General features: G+C 45.9%; 1 protein-coding gene across 2 annotated transcripts in view; it reads left to right on the top strand.

Moving 5' to 3' along the window:
- ITGA9 (integrin subunit alpha 9) overlaps positions 1-23,511 on the top strand; it is a 368,750-nt gene that overhangs the window by 38,055 nt on the left and 307,184 nt on the right. For both annotated transcript variants that reach the window (XM_004018225.5, XM_060402078.1), the window contains exons 5-7: positions 12,345-12,412; positions 18,437-18,566; positions 21,521-21,606. In XM_004018225.5, coding sequence (XP_004018274.3) covers positions 12,345-12,412; positions 18,437-18,566; positions 21,521-21,606 — 284 coding nt within the window. The remainder of the gene's footprint in view (positions 1-12,344; positions 12,413-18,436; positions 18,567-21,520; positions 21,607-23,511) is intronic.

Here is a 23,511-nt window from a genome sequence, read left to right on the forward strand (position 1 = left end):
ATTCTTCTTCTAATGTTGTGGCCTGTGGCTCCACAGGGGATACAAATCAATCAAAGTCCATTTACAAATGAAAAGCAATTGAGGTTCTGTTTTGTTGTGTTTTTGTTTTGAGGAGAACCATAAAAGGCTAAGTTAATCCATTTTAAAATTCAAGAACAAGACCCATAAATTTTTATTAAATAAAGAGCTCTACATTTACATGGGATTTTATGATTTCCAAAGAGCTTTCATAAGCATTATCTCATTTAAGTAAATACAGCAAATTAAAAAAAGCACATGCAGTTCCATATTATGGGCCGTTAATGCAGAGAAGGACTCTGCGAGGGGAAACTGGAGGGTGACCAGAGGGGACAGCTAGACCCAGACGAGGAGGCCAGGTCTCATGCAGTGACTCTTGGGCTCAAGGAGCCCCATCAAGCTTTTCCTTTGGTGTAAGAATTCTTATTTTGGGCACAAAAATATTCTACACTTCAAACATGTTTCCATACAGTATGTGGAATTGTTGACCACTTAAACTGTCATCTAACAGTTTCCTTATAGATATTCAAATGTTACGAATCTCCTCTTCTAAAATTGCTTATCTATGTGATGGATATCTTCAGCTTTATTCCTTTTAGAGACACTGACAGATTGAGAGTTACCAAATATTTTTCAAGCAGGCGCTTTCTGGGTTGGTACTTAACATTTATGATTTTATTGGATAATCACATCATAGGGGAATAACTATTCTTATGTCCATTGTATAGACAAGAAAACTGAGGCTTTTCAGTTTCTTCCCTTAAAGATTACTGCAAAATATTGAGTATAGTTCCTTGTTATATAGTAGGTCCTTGTTGCTTATCTATTTTATGTATAGTATATGTATATATATATGTATGTATAGTAAGTAGTGTGTATGTGTTAATACTAACCTCCTGATTTATGCTTCCCCCTTCCCCTTTGGTAGCTATAGTTTGTTTTCTATGACTGTAAGTCTATTTCTGTATTTCTGTTTTGTGCGTGCTTAGTTGCTTCAGTTCAGTTCAGTTGCTCAGTTGTGTCCAACTCTTTGCGACCCCATGGACTTCCCTGTCCCGGAGTTTACCCAAACTCAAGTCCATTGAGTTGGTGATGCCATCCAACTGTCTCATCCTCTGTCATACCCTTCTCCTCACACCTTCAATCTTTCCCAGCATCAGGGTCTTTTCAAATGAGTCAGCTCCTCGCATCAGGTGGCCAAAGTATTGGCGTTTCAGCTGCAACATCAGTCTTTCCAATGAATATTTAGGACTGATCTCCTTTAGGATGGACCGGTTGGATCTCCTTGCAGTCCAAGGGACTCTCAAGAGTCTTCTCCAATACCACAGTTCAAAAACATCAATTTTTCGGCTCTCAGCTTTCTTTATAGTCCAGCTCTCACATCCATATATGACTACTGGAAAAACCATAGTTTTGATTAGATGGACCTTTGTTGGCAAAGTAACGTCTCTGCTTTTGAATATGCTGCCTAGGTTGGTCATAACTTTTCTTCCAAGGAGCAAGCATCTTTTAATTTCATGGCTGCAATCACCATCTGCAGTGATTTTGGAGCCTCACCCAAATAAAGTCTGTCATTATTTCCATTGTTTCCCCATCTATTTGCCATGAAGTAATGGGACCAGATGCCATGATCTTAGTTTTCTGAATGTTGAGTTTTAAGCCAAGTTTTTCACTCTCCTCTTTCAATTTCATCAAGAGACTCTAAAGTTCTTCGCTTTCTGCCATAAGGGTGGTAGCATCTGCATATCTGAGGTTATTGATATTTCTCCTGGCAATCTTGATTCCAGCTTGTGCTTCATCCAGTCCAGCATTTCTCATGATGTACTCTATATGTAAGTTAAATAAGCAGGGTGACAATAATACAGCCTTGACGTACTCCTTTTCCTATTTGGAACCAGTCTGTTGTTTCATGTCCGGTTTTAACTGTCGCTTCTTGACCTGAGTACAGATTTCTCAGGAGGCAGGTCCGGTGATCTGTTATTCCTATCACTTTAAGAATTTTCCACAGTTTATTGTGATCCACACAGTCAAAGGCTTTAGCATAGTCAATAAAGTAGAAGTAGATGTTTTTCTGGAATTCTGTTGCTTTTTTGATGATCCAAAGGGTGTTGGCAATTTGATCTCTGGTTCCTCTGCCTTTTCTAAATCCAGCTTGAACATCAGGGAGTTCACGGTTCACGTATTGCTGAAGCCTGGCTTGGAGAATTTTGAGCATTCCTTTGCTAGCATGTGAGATGAGTGCAATTGTGCAGTGGTTTGAGCATTCTTTGGCATTGCCTTTCTTTGGGATTGGAATGAAAACTGACCTTTTCCAGTCCTGTGGCCACTGCTGAGTTTTCTAGATTCGCTGACATATTGAGTGTAGTACTTTTCACAGCATAATCTTTCAGGATTTGAAATAGCTCAACTGGAATTCCATCACCTCCACTAGCTTTGTTTGTAGTGATGCTTTCTAAGGCCCACTTGACTTCACATTCCAGGATGTCTGGCTCTAGGTGAGTGATCACACCATCATGATTATCTGGGTCATGAAGATCTTTTTTGTATAGTTCTTCTGTGTATTCTTGCTACCTCTTCTTAATATCTTCTGCTTCTGTTAGGTCCATACCAGTTCTGTCCTTTGTTGTGCTCATCTTTGCATGAAATGTTCCCTTGGTATCTCTAATTTTCTTGAAGAGATCTCTAGTCTTTCCCATTCTATTGTTTTCCTCTATTTCTTTGCATTAATCACCGAGGAAGGCTTTCTTATCTCTCCTTTCTATTCTTTGGAACTCTGCATTTAGATGGATCTATCTTTCCTTTTCTCCTTTGCCTTTCGATTCTCTTCTTTTCACAGCTATTTATAAGGCCTCTTCAGACAAACATTTTGCCGTTTTGCATTTCTTTTTCTTGGTCTTGATCACTGCTTTGTAGAATATCATGAACCTCTGTCCATAGTTTTTCAGGCACCCTGTCTATCAGATCTAATGCCTTGAATCTATGTGTCACTTTCACTGTATAATCGTAAGGGATTTGATTTAGGTCATACCTGAATGTTCTAATGGTTTTCCCTACTTTCTTCAATTTAAGTTTGAATTTGGCAATAAGGAGTTGATGATCTGAGCCACAGTCACCTCCTGGTCTTGTTTTTGCTGACTGTATAGAGCTTCTCCATCTTTGGCTGCAAAGAATATAATCAATCTGATTTCAGTATTGACCATCTGGTGATGTCTTAGTCATGCCCAACTCTCTGCGACCCTATGGACTGTATGGGTCCTGCTAGGCTTCTCTGTGTGTATATAGCCTGCTAGGCTTCTCTGACCATGGCATTTTTCAAGCAAGAATACTGGGGTGGGTTGCATTTTTGTCCTCCAGGGGATCTTCCCCACCCAGGAATCAAACCTGTGTCTCCTGCATCTCCTTCATTGCAGGTGGATTCTTTACCCACTGAGCCGTTGGGAAGCCCCATTTCTGTTTTGTATATAAGTTCATTTGTATAATCAAATTGTTTTATTATCATTTGGTTAGTATTCACTCAGAAATTGAGCAAAAATTTAGACATGAAGAGTGGAAAGCAGTTTTTTCAATCTGGTATTTTATTTCATGGCTTGGCTAAGAAACTATGGAAAGATAGCTTTTAAACTGATATGTTAAAAAGACTGACAGAATGTGGTCCACTGGAGAAGGGAATGACAAACCACTTCAGTATTCTTGCCTTGAGAAACCCATGAACAGTATGAAAAGGCAAAATGATAGGATCCTGAAAGAGGAACTCCCCAGGTCAGTTGGTGCCCAATATGCTACTGGAGGTCAGTGGAGAAATAACTCCAGAAAGAATGAAGGGATGAAGCCAAAACAAAAACAATGCCCAGCTGTGGATGTGACTGCTGATCGCAGCAAGATCCGATGCTGTAAGAGCAGTATTGCATAGGAACCTGGAATGTCAGGTCCATGAATCAAGGCAAATTGGAAGTGGTCAAACAAGAGATGGCAAGAGTGAACATTGACATGCTAGGAATCAGCAAGCTAAAATGGACTGGAATGGGTGAATTTAACTCAGATGACCATTATATCTACTACTGTGGGCAGGAATCCCTCAGAAGAAATGGAGTAGCCATCATGGTCAACAAAAGAGTCTGAAATGCAGTACTTGGATGCAATCTCAAAAATGACAGAATGATCTCTGTTCATCTCCAAGGCAAACCATTCAATATCACAGTTATCCAAGTCTATGCCCCAACCAGTAATGCTGAAGAAGCTGAAGTTGAACGGTTTTATGAAGACCTACAAGACCTTTTAGAACTAACACCCCAAAAAGATGTCCTTTTCATTATAGGGGACTGAAATACAAAAGTAGGAAGTCAAGAAACACCTGGAGTAACAGGCAAATTTGGCCTTGGAATGCAGAATGAAGCAGGGCAAAGACTAATAGAGTTTTGCCAAGAAAATGCACTGGTCATAGCAAACACCCTCTTCCAACAACACAAGAGAAGACTCTACACATGGACATCACCAGACGGTCAACACCGAAATCAGATTGATTATATTCTTTGCAGCCAAAGATGGAGAAGCTCTATGCAGTCAACAAAAACAAGACCAGGAGCTGACTGTGGCTCCGATCATGAACTCCTTATTACCAAATTCAGACTCAAATTGAAGAAAGTAGGGAAAACTGCTAGACCATTCAGGTATGACCTAAATCAAATCCCTTATGATTATACAGTGGAAGTGAGAAATAGATTTAAGGGCCTAGATCTGATAGATAGAGTGCCTGATGAACTATGGAATGCGGTTCGTGACATTGTACAGGAGACAGGGATCAAGACCATCCCCATGGAAAAGAAATGCAAAAAAGCAAAATGGCTGTCTGGGGAGGCCTTACAAATAGCTGTGAAAAGAAGAGAGGTGAAAAGCAAAGGAGAATAGGAAAGATATAAGCATCTGAATGCAGAGTTCCAGAGAATAGCAAGAAGAGATAAGAAAGCCTTCTTCAGCGATCAGTGCAAAGAAATAGAGGAAAAGGACAGAATGGGAAAGACTAGAGATCTCTTCAAGAAAATTAGAGATACCAAGGGAACATTTCATGCAAAGATGAGCTTGATAAAGGACAGAAATGGTCTGGACCTAACAGAAGCAGAAGATATTAAGAAGAGGTGGCAAGAATACACAGAAGAACTGTACAAAAAAGATCTTCAAGACCAAGATAATCATGATGGTGTGATCACTCACCTAGAGCCAGACATCCTGGAATGTGAAGTCAAGTGGGCCTTAGAAAGCATCACTACAAACAAAGCTAGTGGAGGTGATGGAATTCCAGTTGAGCTGTTTCAAATCCTGAAAGGTGATGCTGTGAAAGTGCTGCACTCAATATGCCAGCAAATTTGGAAACCTCAGCAGTGGCCACAGGACTGGAAAAGGTCAGTTTTCATTCCAATTCCAAAGAAAGGCAATGCCAAAGAATGCTCAAACTACCGCACAATTGCACTCATCTCACACACTAGCAAAGGAATGCTCAAAATTCTCCAAGCCAGGCTTCAGCAATACGTGAACCGTGAACTCCCTGATGTTCAAGCTGGTTTTAGAAAAGGCAGAGGAACCAGAGATCAAATTGCCAACATCTGCTGGATCATGGAAAAAGCAAGAGAGTTCCAGAAAAACATCTATTTCTGCTTTATTGATTATGCCAAAGCCTTTGACTGTGTGGATCACAATAAACTGTGGAAAATTCTGAAAGAGATGGGAATATCAGACCCCCTGACCTGCCTCTTGAGAAACCTATATGCAGGTCAGGAAGCAGCAGTTAGAACCGGACATGGAACAACAGACTGGTTCCAAATAGGAAAAGGAGTAAGTCAAGGCTGTATATTGTCACCCTGCTTATTTAACTTCTATGCAGAGTACATCATGAGAAACGCTGGACTGGAAGAAACACAAGCTGGAATCAAGATTGCCAGGAGAAATATCAATAACCTCAGATATGCAGATGACACCACCCTTATGGCAAAGTGAAGAGGAACTAAAAGCCTCTTGATGAAAGTGAAAGAGGAGAGTGAAAAAGTTGGCCTAAAGCTCAACATTCAGGAAACGAAGATCATGGCATCTGGTCCCATCACTTCATGGCAAATAGATGGGGAAACAGTGGAAACAGTGTCAGACTTTATTTTGGGGGGCTCTAAAATCACTGCAGATGGTGACTGCAGCCATGAAATTAACAGATGCTTACTCCTTGGAACAAAAGTTATGACCAACCTAGATAGCATATTCAAAAGCAGAGACATTACTTTGCCAACTAATGTCCGTCAAGTCAAGGCTATGGTTTTTCCTGTGGTCGTGTATGGATGTGAGAGTTGGACTGTGAAGAAGGCTGAGCGCCGAAGAATTGATGCTTTTGAACTGTGGTGTTGGAGAAGACTCTCGAGAGTCCCTTGGCCTGCAAAGAGATCCAACCAGTCCATTCTGAAGGAGATCAATCCTGGGATTTCTTTGGAAGGAATGATGCTAAAGCTGAAGCTCCGGTACTTTGGCCACCTCATGCGAAGAGTTGACTCACTGGAAAAGACTCTGATGCTGGTAGGGATTGGGGGCAGGAGGAGAAGGGGATGACAGAGGATGAGATGGCTGGATGGCATCACTGACTCGATGGACGTGAGTGTGAGTGAGCTCCGGGAGTTGGTGATGGACAGGGAGGCCTGGTGTGCTGCGATTCATGGGGTCGCAAAGAGTCGGACATGACTGAGCGACTGAACTGAACTGAAATTAAAACTTTCTCGAATGGATAAAAGGAAGAGTTCAGTAGGAAGAATATATGTTACACTGTATAGTACATCTTGATCCTTCAATGGATTGGTTTTATCCCACCAGTGTTTTGGGAAGAGTGCAGGAAGCGACCCCACCCAGGCCAATTCTTGAATGAATTAAATTCGTTAGTGTAAGCTCCATGCATCAAGTTGCGGGTTGTGAACATTTGGAAACCAGTATTTTTTCCTCTCCAATTGCCTGCTGTTTAGACAGGGTTTAGTGAAACCAGCAGCTCAACCAAGGGAAAATACTACCATTTTTAGGCTGGAGGAGCCATACATCTTAATGAAGCAAAGTGTGTGACGCAGGCCACGTAATTCAGACCCCCCCACATCAGAAAGAGCTTTCCAGTCTGTTCCCAGCTCCTCCGGGGGATCCCTAGGCCACCATGCCTTGCTTCCCTGATTGAGTTCCCCCATGTTTAACAGTCAGGTTTGTTACAGCATCTGTGCGCTGCTATCCTGCCAAGCCCAGTTCTCTTTTGCTGCTTTAAGGTGGACACACGTTTTGTTCTACAGCAGAGAGGAAGGAAACTGCCGGTTTGTGGTCCTGTCTGCCCGGCCTGTCCTGAGGGCATTTGGAGACTGAGTGGCCCCCTGCCTTTGTGTGTGCAGGGGCAGTTCTTCCTGGGAACGCAGGAGCCTGGCAGTCCTCACCCAGCCCTCCACCCTGTGCTTCCTGGACCTGTCCACGAACAAGGGTGTGTGACCTCGCTGTGTTGTGGTGGGGCAGCCCCTTGTCTCCATACCCACCCCTTCTCATAGAGGCTCTCCTGCTTCTCAGGTGTCAACAAGCAAAAGCAAGCTTTCTAACGTATAGGTGTGATAGATTTCCCTACATATGTGTATATATATATATATATATATATACATATATATATATATATATACATAATTTTTTTTTAAGAAAGGCCTATGTTTTAGAACTGGTTTAGAGAGAAACTTCAACCTGCCCTTTATATATACATATAAATGTATATAATACATGTAATATTTTAATGTATTATATAAATAAGATATAAAAATATTAAAAATATATTTATGTATTATATAAACAAGATATAAAAATATTAAAAATATATTTATGTATTATATAAACAAGATATAAAATATTAAAATATATATTTATGTATTATATATGTTTTTTATGTATTGTGTATTTGTATATATTTATATATATTACCAGTTCTGTTCAGTTGCTCAGTCATGTCTGACTCCTTGCAACCCCATGGACTGCAGCATGCCAGGTTTCCCTGTCCATCACCAACTCCCAGAGCTTGCTCAAACTCATGTCCATTGAGTCGGTGATGCCATCCAACCACCTCATCCTCTCTTGTCCCCTTTTCTTCCTGCCTTCAATCTTTTCCAGCATGAGGGTCCTTTCTAATGAGTCAGCTCTTCATATCAGGTGGCCAAAATATTGGAGCTTCAGCTTTAGCGTCAGCATCAGTCCTTCCAGTGAGTATTCAGGACTGATTTTCCTTTAGGATTGACTGGTTTGATTTCGTTGCTATCCAAGGGACTCTCAGGAGTCTTCTCCAGCACCGCAGTTGAAAAGCATCAATTCTTTGGTGCTCAGCTTTCTTTATGGTCCAACTCTCACATCCATACATGACTACTGGCAAAACCATAGCTTTGACTATATGGACCTTTGTCAGTAAAGTAATGTCTCTGCTTTTTAATATTCTCTCTAGGTTTGTCATAGCTTTTCTTCCGAGGAGCAAGCATCTTTTAATATCATGGCTGCAGTCACCATCTGCAGTGGTTTTGGAGCCCAAGAAAATAAAGTCTGTCACTGTTTCTATTGTTTCCCCATCTATTTGCCATGAAGTGATGGGACCGGATGTCATATCTTATTATATATATATATTTTTTTTCTTTATTTCTTGCAGAAGGAATCAGGTTAAAGTAACAGTGGTATCCTTAACTCATGGAAATAACACTGAGGAGAGTGGAAACAGCTGGATCATGCTGTGGCCCCGGACTCAGTGCCTCCTGGGAAGGCCCCCATAACCCGAGCCCAGGCCCTAAGGGCCACCGCTGCACCCTGAGGTGCTAGTTTGGCTGTTGTGTGGCCTTGCTCACTTCACAGTTACTTTCTTAGATCGCTTTTCGCTGAATCGGGATTTTTGAATACCTGGTAGGCCAGCACAATGTGGGTGTTTGATTTTTACTGAAAAGGGGCAGGCCAGGCACACAACTTGACTTGGGGTTTGAGTGGCTGTGCTTGCACAATGGTACCTAATCTTAAGGTATATTTGGTCAGGAATAACTTTGAAGTGTGTAAAGGCTGCTCAGGTCACTTCTTCACAAGAGTTTGACTTTTAGAAGAAGAGCACTTTGTTGCAAGAGTGCTGGGCGTGGCCATCCCATCTGTGTTCTCAGATCTTTGGGGACTGTCATGGAGGATCATGCCAAGGGGTTAGGCAGAGATTGAAGAACTGGTTCTGAGTATTCTTTCCAGTTCCTCCTGCAGCCTGAGAGGGAGATGGTATTGCCCAAGGTAGAATCAAGCAACCTAGGTTTGGAAAGCCCAGAAAAATCCATGCTGTGAATCCTTGACCTTCTCCAGTCATCCCCACCATCATCCTCAGGGCTCTGGGTCAGTGATGGCACCCACTGGAGAAGCAGGGTTCCCAGGCACCCAGGACACAGCTCCTCTTCAAGCAAGGCTGGGGTGGAGGTCAGGAGAGGGCAGGGCTGGGAGGTCAGAGGGCACAGAGGTCCAAGGTGAGCAGATTGGAGAGACGAGGTGCTCAGCATCTGGAGGAATGTGCTGGGCCCTTTGCTTCTCTGCTCAGGGCCTTGTGTCGGCACAGAGAACAGCATCCACCCTTTTCCTTGGCAAAACCTCACCTGCACACACCATACCTTGTACAGGGCTGGTATTGGAGGCACTGAGATCAGTGAAGTTGTCTTGGTGTTGAATAAACTATGTGATGAATACATTTTGAAATGGAGAGAGGGGATCACTTTACCTGCAAGGTCAGCTGGGCAGAGAAGCTTGAGGAGGGGTTCTGGAAGGTTCTGGAAAGCTGTGGAATGTGAAATGTCAGATACACATCCCAGTGGAGCCTTGCTAGACTGGAGTTGTCACAATTGCTCGCTGAAGAGTGTGGTGCAGTAGGGTGGGGGCCAGGAGTGTGGAAGCATAGGACTGGATCCTGTTCCAGGTTGAAGGGGTTAACCAGAGTACAGACATTTCTGGACAGTCAGAACATGGCGTGTCCTCTCATCAGGAGTCTTGGGTACCAGTCAGGAGCCCTATGTGGTTGATTCCTTGCTCCAGAGCACCCCGAGGAGGCAGGTATAGACCCTGGGGTTTTAGGACCATTGGAGCCTGTGTGATGGTGCCTGCTGCCTGTGTGTCTCTGGTCCACAGACCTTGGAAGAGGCTGTCCCAGCTCAGGGAGCCAGGCTGGCCTCTGAATGATGCCAAGATACTGGCTGAGGCAAGGGTGTTGGTCAAAGGGCTTCCCCTGCTGGCCTTTGGTCTGGGATGAGGTTGGGACCCTCCCAGATCCCAGAATGGCTGTGATCTACCTCGGGAACCCTGGGGCCTGCTCCTGGCTCAGAGCTCACCAGCGGAGTTTGGGGATGTAGAGAAAGACAAGTTTTTCTGTCTGTTTTTGGAGCCCCTGTCACAAAAGAGACCTTGAGACTGCTTTCTTTAAAGCATGAAAGATTTCCACATAATTCCTACTCATGTCCTAAATTTATGAGTCTGAACTCCTGTGTCCTGCATCGGAGTTTCCTTCAGCTCATGGGAATTTCCTTTGTACGTTCATTTGTCCAAGACTTATGATTGGGTGTTTAACCCTAGAGTCGGTGGGTGGATGTGCTTTTTGCCAGACCTTCCACATTTAGCGTGACTGTTTGTTCTGGTTGGGGCATTCTGATCCTTCTTGCCATTGTGCTATTTGATATAAGATTTATTATTAATTTCTGTGATTTCTTGCCACCATACAGTTTGATGCAGGATCTGTTTATGACTTTGCATTAAGCCTTGCTCCCGGCCCTGGGCGCAAGATGTTGCTGAGAAGTTGCGTTCCATCGTCACTGGGTTGCTTTCTATCAGGGCCGTGAGTTCTCTTCGTAAAAACAGGACAAGGCAGAAGGAACTGATTTAGCCCTCGCCTGGAAGAGGAGTAACTCCATTGACATTCTGTTGTAATTTAGCAGTTGGTTAATGGCCACTTACTGGAAAATGTTACCAGGCTCTGCGGTGAGTGTTGTTAGAAACTGAATTACTCTGTATTTCCCCTGAGCCCTTCCCCCGCTTCTCTTCCAGGACACACTCTGGGCCGCAGGAAGTGGCACTGTGTTGCAATCACAGCCTCATTGTTCCTTTGTATTATTTGCTTTGTGTTTCAGAATGAACTATATTGCTTTTAATGGAAGCAGAGACTTGTCAGGAGCCGGGGGAGGTGGGGAGTGACATGGGGAGGGGAGTCACTGGGTTGTTTTACTGGGTAGCTTAGACCTGAAGGTGCCCAGGGGCCGCCCTGAGTCTATGTCCAGCCAAGTCAGTTTCACAGGTAATTAATCACTTAAGCTGGACATCATTCCATTTCCATGTCTTTACCCCTGTCATTATTTCAAATGACTAGTCACCTTCTGGGTTTCGGGTAACCACTCACTTTGCAAAAGCTTTGATCAGTCGCAGAGGTGAAAGAATGTGAATTTCCCAGTCTGCTTAACTTGGGTAGAATCTGGCTTTGCCATTTACTAGCTGTGTGACTTCGGAGGAGTCACTTAACCTCTCTGAGCCTCTGGGGCTTTCACTTGCTTACAAATGGCCCTACGAGTTCCCAGGGATGAGGGATTGCTGAAATGATATGTGAGCACAGCTGATACAGTGCCCAGAACCTGCTAAACTTAAAATGCCAAGGGAAATATGGAACAGTAGCAACAGAGTTCCCGTTTGTTGGCTTGGAGTATTGGGAGTTGAGGAAATGGCGGCGGAGGAGAACCGGTTCATGTGTTTTCTTCTGGCCTGGAGAGATCTCCCCTGTCCCTTCCACACGAGGAGTTCAGAGTGATGGTGTCACCGTGTGCTGGGGCCGATCCAGCAGATTACCCTCTTCCTGCGGCGCCTGGGCTCTGAGGGCGCTGGAAGGCACGTTGCCTCCATCTGGCAGTAGTGTCTTTGAGGAGGCTTTGTTGTCTCCCAGGGGACTCCACACTGCGATGGCCACAACATTCCGTTTCTGGGTCATGTTTTCAGCTCTTCCTTCCTCCTGGGGCTCCCCGTCCTTTCTGGGCTGAATGAAGTAATTGTAGCCAGCCTCCCACTTAATTACGAGGGCTGCCGCTCCTCCTTCCCCACATGCAAAGGAAGTCCATCGGGGCACTTGGCAGCCTCGCTACCTGATGGCCCCGGAGCCTGGAGTTTCGAGGTCTGGTGGATTCCTGAGACTTTCCTTCTGCGCCCCAGTCTGCACGGCGTCCCTAGGCCCTGCCCACGGCCGCACGCGGGGCCGCTCTGCACACGCCTGGCACACACTGACGAGGCTGTGGTCTGCTTCCCTCCCTCCTCGCCCCCTCTAGAGTACAAGAAGAAGTACGGAGAGGAGCACGGCTCCTGCCAGGCCGGGATAGCGGGCTTCTTCACCGAGGTGGGTATCGCTCTTTGGGCCGCTCTTCTCGCATGGGTGTTCATTTCTTGGCTAATGGGGGTTTCCGGGGCCCTTTGAGGTGGGTCTTCTGATCCTCCTGCGCCCCCTGGTCCCACCTCTGTGTGAATTCTGGTCCTCACATCCAGGGAAGGATGTTGATACTGGTTGGGGCACCTGCTGGCCAGAGGCCACGGGGCAGAGAGGGTGAGCTGGCCCATTTGCACTCCCATTCGGACAGTTTCTCTGGGACTCAGTTTGACTCTGAGACCTCTGGAGGAATTGATGCAAGGGGGTGGGAGAGAGACAACGCCCAGGTAAGTTTCTGTCCTCTTGCCAGCAGGTGTGAGGCTACATTAAGCATCCAGACATCACCTCCTAGCAGCCCTTCTCCTTAGCGGAGAGACTCAGTTTTTCTGCACAGCCCCAACCATCCCCTTTCCCAGTTTCTGAAGGACCATGAACTCGAGTTCTTATGATCTGTTCTGTCGGACCATGACCTTTGGCTGGTGGCCCCTGTTTAGGGACCATTTTCTCATGTGATTCTCACCCTCTGTCCATTTACTCTTCACATCAGCTCCTCATTTCTCGTTTTTATGGTGGTCTGCCACGGGACAAGTTCCATGCCAGGCTCTGTAAGTGGCCCCATCATCCAGCTAGCTGCTCAGGCCAAAAAAATGTACTTTTTACTTTACTTCTAATCATACACAGTCTCGTTGTTTTAACCTCCAGAGTACATCCCAGACGTGACAACTTTGATGACCACTGTCATCACCCTTCAGAAGAGCCATCCATGGTCATTGCCTGGAGATACACTGGCCTGAATTTGTCTCCTTGTATCCATGCTTTTTTTTTTTTTTTGTAGTAAAATACATACCACAGCTTCCTAGATAATGCTAGTGGTAAAGAACCTGCCTGCCAACACAGGAGATGTTAGAGATGAGGGTTTGATCCCTGGATTGGGAAGATCCCTTGGAGGAGGGCAAGGCAACCCACTCCAGTATTCTTGCCTGGAGAATCCCATGGACAGAGGAGCCTGGTGGGCTACAGTCCATGGGGTCACAAAGAGTCGGACCCAGCTGAAGAGACTTAGCACACACATGGTTCCTTTACAGACAGTGAACATTCATCTTTGGTCAGATCTAACAATCTTTTTCTTTCTGGATTCTAGACCTCTCTGTTAGGAAGGTTATCCCCATCTTAAGAGTGTGAAATGGCCATCTGTATTTTGTTATGTCACTTTTACAAGTTAAAAAATATATCTTTAATCCATCTTGGATTTATGTTTGCAAATATATGAGGGAATGAACATTGTTTTCCTAAGTGCGTGGTTGGTTGTTCTGATACTGGTTTGTTAAACAGTTTCTTTATCCTCGTTGGTTTCAAATACCATCCTGCTGTAGGCCAAGGTCACCGTCTTCCATCTCAATGAGCATTTAGATGGTGCAAATTCTGTGGCTCTTATTCCTCCAACGAGATCTAGTGAGAACGCTGTAAGTTTGCAAGCAGGTGACAGATGCAGTAGTGGCCGTGCTGCAAGAAAGGCTATTTGGGCTGCTCTTGTGCCCAGGAGTCTGGAAGTGGGGGAGCCTGGAGGGAGGCCAGGTCGAAGGCTGTGATGTGGTCCTGCCACAAAATGACAGGGCAACTTGGGGAGGGGGCTGCTTCAGGAATCAAAAGGATGACAGAAGTCAGAGGATATGAAGGCAGTGTCCGTGGGCTGGGCAAGCAGAGGACTGTGCGGGGGAGGAAGGAGGTTTTATGCCAGGGTTCTGGGGAATGGTGGTACCAGTGGAAAGGGGGCTGCCTAAGAAAGAATCCACTGGAAGAGGCAAACCATGGGGTCTCCCTTAGACATGTGCCATGTGAGGTAATGGGATGGGATGGTCACATGAATGTTTTTAGAACGTAGCCTCAATTTGACCAATCCTAGTATGTTTCTGAGGGGACTAGATATGCTTCCCTGGCAGCTCATATGGTAAAGAATCTTCCTGCAATGCAGGAGACCTGGGTTTGATCCCTGGATTGGGATGACCCCCTGGAGGAGGGCATGGCAACCCACTCCAGGATTCTTGCCTGGAGGATTCCACAGACAGAGGAACCTGGTGGGCTACAGTCCACGGAGTGACAAAGACTCCGACACAATTGAATGACTAAGCACAGCACACAGGTGTGCTTAGCATGGGTCTCGGGTTGGGGGGCTCTGGGTGTGTGTGTGTATGTGTGTGGAATACCTCCTTTAGACAGTGGGAGGAGAAAGTCAAGTCATTGCAGAAATGAGAGTTCATCAGAGATGGTGGTGGGGAGCTAGAGGGGAGGAGGAGTCCCAGGGAAGGGGTATCTTCAGCTGGAGAGTCAAGAAGGATGAGGACACTGGGGCTGGGGGGTGAAGAGGAAGTTCAGGGGTGCAGAGGGTAAGCAGGGGGCTGTGCCAGCTCCGGGTTCCCAGAGGAATCAGAGGACCTGTTGGGACCCCAGGCCCTGGGCTCCAGAGCCCAAGGGAAGCGTGGTTGGTGAGCGGCGGTGCTGGTGCGTGGAGCGCTGCAGGGGGGCAGGGTCTGGAGGGCTCAGTCCTGACCTGGCCACGCCATCTCCAGCCGCAGGGGCCCTTGGCCTTTGGTTCAGTTCCCAGGCTTTTGCACTCCCTAAACAGGAGGTCTTTGAACTTGCGGACTCTCTTGTTTCTGGAACTTCAGCTGTTGGAGGCCAAGCAGGAAATGCGGTTGAAGGGGTCAGACAGCTCTGCACCCCTCTCCTGCCCTCCTGCTGACCTTGTCACTTGGGTTTGCCTTCTCTGGGAGCTGCGCCTTCCCTGCACAGGGTGGGCAGCTGCCTCCCAAGCTGGATGTGCTCCCGGGCCTTCCAGTCATGGCCCTGTTGTCCCAAACTTCTTGGGCCCAAGGCGACTGCTTGTCTTGAAGATCAGTGACCTTGGTTATCAAAGCTGTTTGAGCTGTGGACACCACATGAATTTTAGCCCAGCGTTGAGGACAAGAAGAGAACTTTCCGGGAACATGTTTATTTTTGCAGCCTAGGATAACAGAGATAGATACTTCTAAGCAGTGTGAGAAGACAGCCCAGCCCCGCCAGCGTTGGGACACCACCATGAGAACCTGGGGACATTTGGGTGGAAATTAGTTTGGCATAGATTTTTGTCACAGGTCCTGAGGACTCTTTTGCCTCCCTGCCTGTGCCAATCTGCAGGGCACCGAGAAATGCCTGGCAGCTTAAATCTTGGGCAATGGCACCTCACTCCAGTACTCTTGCCTGGAAAATCCCATGGACAGAGGAGCCTGGTAGGCTGCAGTCCATGGGGTCGCTAAGAGTCGGACACGACTGAGCAATTTCACTTTCACTTTTCACTTTCATGCATTGGAGAAGGCAATGGCAACCCACTCCAGTGTTCTTGCCTGGAGAATCCCAGGGACGGGGCAGCCTGGTGGGCTGCCATCTATGGGGTCGCACAGAGTCGGACACAACTGAAGCAACTTAGCAGCAGCAGCAGCAGTAAATCTTGGGTAGCTCCAGGTAGCTGGGAGGTTCTGCCCTTTGTGGAAAGGCCCACGCTGATTATTGATGGGATTTCAGCAGGGGTGACCTTGGACTTTATGAGGAGCTCATACTTCTGTGTGTTACATTTGTGTTGGCTATTTCCTGGGTGGTGAGGAGCCAAGCATTGATCACATTTTCCTGGCACTTGTGGACAGTGGCAAAAGGGCCCAGGCTGCACCCACAGCAGATGGAAAAAGCCAAATAGGAGGGAGTCCCACGGAGACACTGTTTTCCTACCCTCAGCTCTGAGAGTCTCAGGCTGGGCCTCAGTTTATCTATTAATAATTTGAACTTCAGGGGAATTTCCTCTTGAACACTAAGAGGAAAGAGGGAAAAAAACACAAATGCTTTTCATTTTAAATGTTTTTGAGGAGAGAGATGGCTTTGTCTTGTCCTCTTTATAATGTTTGAGAGAGGGGATGCAGTGATACGTTCAATGTACATTTCTTAACTCTCGCCCTGGATTGATCTGGATTATCAGAAAGCAGCACCTCCATTGCCTGGGGTCCTGAAGAGCCTTTCAGATCTCTGTTGATGCTCAGAGCTTTGGTCCAGGAAAGACTGCCGGTGGAGAAAGTTCTACACTCTGTGTACAGTTGGCCCTGGGGATACTGCTCATTATGACCTTCTGTGCGCCCAGTGTTTGGGCGCTGATTACAGATTTCTGCCTGAGCACCAGGCCAAGGAGAAGGTCTCTCTGCTCTGAGGATCATTTGTCTTTCTCATGCCCCTGCTAGTGCTTAGACAGTCCCTTACAGAGAACAGATACGTAAAAGGAGAATGAATGAATGAGTGCGTGCACTGCCTGTGTTTCCCTGGAGATGTATCCTAAGTGCAGAAAGCAATATATTTTTATAAAACAGTGAGATACCCCGGAAAATGCAAGTGTGAAAGTGTTAGTCACTCAGTTGTGTCTGACTCTTTGTGACCCCATGGACAGTAGCCCTCCAGGCTCCTCTGTCCATGGGATTTCCCAGGCAAAAATACTGGAATGGGTTGCCATTCCCTTCTCCAGGGGATCTTCCTGACCCAGGGATCAAACCCAGGTCTCTCAGATTGCAGGCAGATTCTTTACCATCTGAGCCACCAGGGAAGCCTGGATAAGATCTTAGAACCTTAAAATGAAGTGCTTCTCAATGGTCATTCTTAGTCAGCACCTTCCTGAATTATCAAGAGCAAACCATTCATGCTGGAGTCTAGTGGCTTTCTTTCCAGTGATGCTCACACGCTGCTTTGTTAAAGCTGTTACCCCAATTGCCCACGAAACACGTGTTGCTTAAAGCATGGTCCTGCTGCTGCTGCCACACGTGCTCTTCTTTCTGCCTTCTCTGTCCTCCTCTCTCTGCTCTTCCATTTAGATGGCTATGGCTTTTTTCAGACATTTACTCTTGGAATTAATTCAGTGTCACTTTATGAATTGCCATCAGAAACTCAGATCTCTTCCAGCAGGATCTAGCCTCTGAGAACTCGTTGGAAACCAGCAGCTTCAGCTCTGCAGGGAAGGGCCAGCCAGGAATGATGTTTCTGAAGTATAACAGTGTGGGGACTCTAGAGGCCAGGGGTGGGTGGCTGCGTGTCAGCCACGAGAGGTGTGACCTGTGCAGCGTCTGGCGTCTCCATGAGCCTGGAAGGCCTCTACCTGTCTTCAATTGTAACCCTTTAGGACAGAGTGTTTTCTAAAGTATATTGTACAGTTCCATGTTGTCTTACCCAGGGAATGTTGTAGAAAGGGACTTGAATGATATTTGGACCTGGTATAAGCTTTCATACCTAGTAAAAGATGCATAATAAATATTGTTGAATGAAAAGTCAATGATTTGGTTTGAAAAATAATTTTTATTATTTCTTATTACAGTATAGATACTTTCAGTTCAGTTCAGTTGCTCAGTCGTGTCCGACTCTTTGCGACCCCATGAATCGCAGCACGCCAGGCCTCCCTGTCCATCACCAACTCCCGGAGTTCACTTAGATTCATGTCCATCGAGTCAGTGATGCCATCCAGCCATCTCATCCTCTGTCGTCCCCTTCTCCTCCTGCCCTCAATCCCTCCCAGCATCAAAGTCTTTTCCAATGAGTCAACTCTTAGAAAGTATAATAAAAGAGAAAGGATTTCCTATAGGGGAAGGAAAGACTTAATGATGTCTTTCTCTGTCAGACTTATCTCACTTAGCATAATGGCCTCTGTTGCAGGAAATGGCAAAATTTTGTCCTTTTTATGACTGAGTAATATTCCATTGTCTGTATGTACCACGTCTTCTTTACCCATTCATCTGTTGATAGACATTTAGTTTGCTTCCATATCTTAGCAGTTGTCAATAATATAAATGTGAATTTTTTGTGTTGCTCATAAAGAAAGTTCTCGTGGGGCATCTTTAGTTTATTACGAGTTCCTTGTTGTGATTGTGGATCTCCCCACACTGCTCTATCCCCTCTTCAGTTTCCTTACCTTTTCACCTTTGGGTTTCTCTTTCGTAGGAGCTGGTGGTGATGGGTGCCCCAGGCTCATTTTATTGGTCTGGGACAGTCAAAGTGCTGAACCTCACGGACAACACCTATTTCAAACTGAATGATGAAGTGATCATGAACAGGAGATACACCTACCTGGGTGAGTAGCTCAGGGGGACGACAGGTAGGAAAGGGGAAGTGGGAGAGACTGCCACCAAGCTTGCCAGTGGCCGCTTTCCTGGTGGGAAGCAGAGTTCCTGGGCTTTTGCATCTGTTGTTCTAGTTTTTGCACTTTTAACCAGGATACCTCAACACTGAGCCACACACACAGAAGGCAGAAAAGAGAACAAGACAGGGGACTGAATTCAAACTGTGTGATTTCATTAAAAAGCTGACAGTTGAACCTCCAAAGAAGCAAACATTTTCTTTTCTTATTGTAGCAAATACTCGGGTTCAGATGATTAGATACAAGATGAATGCAAGAGAATTCTGGTTTTCTAGGACTTTCCTGTGGATGAGGTCTCTGCTTCCTGGTCACAAGACTGGTTGCAGATAGCAATAATAAGAACCAGACATGAGCATGACGGATGGCACCCCAATCCTAAAGTTTAATTAAAGGCTCAGAAAAACTTTTCTTGTTTCTCAACCCTTTTAATCCTCTGGAAAGAAAATATACACAACTTACGTGAGCAGCCACCAGGCCAGAATGACCCAGGACAAGCCCGTGCTTATTAGAGAACAGAGAGGGGCTGTCTTTGCTTGTGTATAAGACAATTTGACATGCTTGTTTTCTTTAATTCAGGCCCTAAATGCTGCAATTCTGGGCTGAAAATGAAGCTAAATTTAGCAAGACCTAATGATGAGAAAACATTCTTTCACTTATTACACTTAATCCAAATCTGGGGGAGCCCCTGACCGCCTTTTGCATAGAGATTCACTTGTGAGTTGGCAGGAGGAACTCGCTGACTTGCCTTTTCCCTTTCTAACTACAAGTTTTTTAGCCAGTAACACAGGCTCTGAGACCTTTACTCACAGTCTTTGAGGCGTTGATTGTTCTGTGCTCCCAGCTCCTTAGTGCTCTCATTTATTGAAGACTTACTTCATGTCATGTCAGGCTCTGCATATTATTTCTTTTAATTCCTGGAACAATCTTATGAGGCAGCCGTTATTTATAGGTAAAGAGGCCGAGGTGAAGAAGTCATTTAATCTGCCGAGGTCCCATGGTTCATCAGTAGTAGAGCGGGGGTTAAGCCTGTACTTTCTGAGCCCAGAGTCTAGGTGCTCAGCAGACAGCACAGTCCGGTGGTGTGACCTCTCCCTGGGACTGGGAGCTCCTTGAGGAGGGGAGTTGGCTGACATTTCCAGGTCTTGGTATAGTGCCTGGGGCAGCACATGTTTATTATATCAGAGAATAACGAGAAGACGGAAAAGAGCCCAGTTTGGACATGGCTTTAGGGTCAGGGTTAGCCCCTCTGAGCCTTAGGGCCTGTGGCTCTTCCCTGTGTGCCCATCAGAGGCCCTCATGCTTTAGAAGCTCATGCACACAGGGTCACGTGAAGCTCTGCGGGCACTGATCATGCTGTTAGGGGATATGAACCTCCAGTCTGAGAGAAATCAGTTATCTGGTGAGTAAGAATTGATCATAGTATTGCATTACACAAAATGCAAGCATCTTACGATCATAGCACTAGGGTTTGCGGCTGAGGAAAAGGTCTGGAGAATACATGGCAACCTGTACAGGGTTTCTGCTGCAGCAGGGCTCAGAAAACAGGAGACGCTGAGGCCAAGCTCAGACAACTTTTGCCTTTACTTCTAGATTCCTTTCGCCTCCAGATTCTTTGCGCAGCTATCCTTTTATCCAACTGTAAGCTTTTTTTCTCCCTTTTCTTAGGAAGGGATGTGTGTAGTGGCTCATGACAGGAGCTTGGGAGACACACAGATTGGATCTGAATCTTGCTGAGTAACCTCGGACACATTGCTTGCCCATGTTTAGTCCCTGGGCCCATATCAGTGGCATCTGAAGACCTGTGTAAGAATTTCACAACAGTTTTATTCACAATAAAGTTGAAATAACAGGAAGGAACCCAAGTGCCCAGCTTTAGGAGGATAAAGACATTATGACATAGTCATAAAAGTGAACCTACTCAACCATAAAAAGAAACTGCCACTACACTCAGCAGCATGTGCTAAACCTCACAGATGTTATGGGTTTTAAAAAGTAATTATTTTTATTTATTTGGCTGTGCTTAGTCTTAGTTGTATCATGCAAACTCTTCGTTGTGGCATGCAAATCTTGGTTGCGGCATGTGGGATCTAGTTCCCTGACCAGGGTTTGAGCCTGGGCCCCCTGCATTGGGAACGTGGAGTCTCAGCCAGCAGCCCACCAGGGCAGTCCCCAGATGTTATACTGAGTGATGTTTAGAACAGGCACAGTAATGCATGGTGATGGAAATTAGAATGGGGTGACCTGTAGTGGGTAGTGATTGGGAGAAGGACAGAGGGATTCTGTGGTTATAGTCACTCTGGGTGGTGACTGCATGGTTGTGTCCACGTGTCCACACTTGTTAAATTCTACACGTCAGATGTGTGTAATTTACTGTATGAGAATTATATTTTAGAAAGGAGCAACAACAACAAAAAACAGATGTAGAATGTTTAGCATAGCACCTGTTCAAAAGAGGACACTCAGAGAACACTCTTTCCTGCCCTGGGTCCTTGTCTTTTTGTGAGATGAGCCATTCCGCAGTGAGAAGGCTGACAGCTGCCATTTGTTCCTGGGGCCTCCCGGCTCAGCGGTAAAGAATCTGCCTGCCAGTACAGGAGACACCGGAGACTCAGATTTGATCCCTGGGTCAGGAAGACCCCCTGGAGGAGAAAGGCCACCCAGTCCAGTGTTCTAGCCTGGAGAATCCTGTGGACAGAGGAACCTGGTGGGCTACAGTCCGTGGGCTCACAGAGAGTCAGACACGACTTTGCGACTGAGCACACGTGCAGTTTATGTTCCGAGAATAACTGGATCGTAATTGTCCAGATAAAGGATGCTTGAGAGGCACTGTCTTCTGATGGGTCTTTTTCTTCTTTCTCAAGCTCATCCTTGGTTTCTGTCCTTTGCAGGCTATGCAGTTACTGCCGGCCACTTTTCTCACATGTCCTCCACTGACGTGGTAGGAGGTGCCCCGCAGGATGAAGGCATCGGGAAGGTGAGGAGGAGAGTGTGTGAACTAGCATGGGGCCAGCAGGGTAAGCGCACTGCCTCTTTTTAGAGATGTATCAGCTCACGTTGATGTGGACATGCTGCTGGATAATGGTGACATATTGAATCACCTGTCTTCACTCGGCCTCTTTTGAGAGTTTAATTTGACGGCTTCTTCAGAGTGTGAACACTGCTTCCAGACCTCTCTGTCTTCAACATGTTGTCATCTGAGAATGTTTTACACGACTGACTCTGTATTATTTGAGAAATGATTAAGGTTGTCCCCTGGCATCATGGCATCCACCAAAGAAATGGTATCTAGCACTGCCCAACCCCAAATCCTCCCCTTTCCCAAACCCTTTCAAAATTTGCCTTAATGGAGCCAAGTCTATTCCCAAATATCTCTGGGGATTTCTTTATTTTTAGGCCTAGATTTCTCATATTTTTTGTTTTTCTCCAATGTTTTAGAACAAGATTGGTTCAGCCCAGAAAGTAGAGTGGGACTATATGGGCCTGTTTCCCTAAATTGTCTGTCCAGAGTGTAGAAAAGACTCCATGTATACAGGGCTGTCAGAATCCCTTTGGGAATCATGGCATCTGTGGGGCCTGGGATAAGGAGAACTGTGCTTGTTGGATCTTTAGCTCCAGGCTAAAGGAAATCCAGTTGAGTCAGTCTAGATGAGTCAGGAATCTGCATTTTAATGAGCTCTGTAGTTTTCCTGTAGGTAAGACTGAACAGAGGAATGGTCTTTAGTCTTATCCGTAGGGGTGGACACATGATAGAATCTGGTTGTATCTCCATGGACTTGGAAAAGTGGATTCTGGAGAGGCCCAGATGGACCGAGACCACTGTTAACCGGAGCCTTCAGCTAGGATGTCAGTCTGATCAGCAGATGAGGCGTGACTGCTGGGCGTTCATGAGGGTTATTTTCCCGGATCCTCCTCGGCAGGAGTTAGAAGTTGCCACTCATGTTTCTGGAGCATGTGCCTCCCTTCCTGTTGACACAGATGTCGTTTTCCCTGCAAACGAAGTCAGATAAAAATCTAGGGCCTGAGTACAGGGGAGGTGGACAAATGAACTCTTACAACTTCAAGCAAGGCATAGGTCTTTCTGAGCCACATGAATTCCTCTACACGATGGAGGGACAGAGCCAAGAGCTGTCCCCATATAGATAATCTCTTCTAGGAGGAGCTGTGTGTGACCAGGCATCTCTGTAGCATTGGCATACGTGCCTGCCTCCCAGTTCACAGTGATACGGATGCCTTGGTGGTGACAACAGCATGTTTGTTTTTTTTTTTTTTTCAATTACCAATTAATTTTAAATCACCAGTTGGTTTTAAATCACCAGTCAAGAAAACTTGATCTAATTGTATTGTCTTTTCTTCAGATGGTTGGGATAACTGTGTAGTCCCTGTCAAGTCTTAGGATGAGAGTGGTATTTAAAACTGATAGAACCAGACAGAGGGCATCATGGATCTAGTTAACAAAGGCAAGCATGAAACTGCTGCTTTCAGCCAGAGCACAGGAGAGGCACTGGGGAAACCAGTCATAGTTAGCAAAGCTGGCGGTCGTTCCATATTCCCAGGCACGGGAACTGGTACATACTTGCTTCCCAAGGACCCCAGGATGGATCTCTGGCCTCCAGGATCTTGGCGGTCATCATTTCTGGTGTCAGGGCAAGAAAGCACTTGCAGTAAGATGGCGATTCCTTACCCCACGGGAGGCTCCCCAGCACCAGTTCTTATGGGACATTTGTTCTTCCTTTAAGATGCCACTTGGAAAAGAACTTACATACTCATGTCATTTAGGAAGTTCTGTGCAAATAGTCCTCACTGTGGTGGAGATTCATCGGTGTACATGTCGATGCTAAAGCCTCCAAAAGGTCCCCAGTAAAGGAATTTGTTTAATTCT

The sequence above is a fragment of the Ovis aries genome, chromosome 19, assembly GCF_016772045.2.
Source record: "Ovis aries strain OAR_USU_Benz2616 breed Rambouillet chromosome 19, ARS-UI_Ramb_v3.0, whole genome shotgun sequence".
NCBI lineage: Eukaryota > Metazoa > Chordata > Mammalia > Artiodactyla > Bovidae > Ovis > Ovis aries.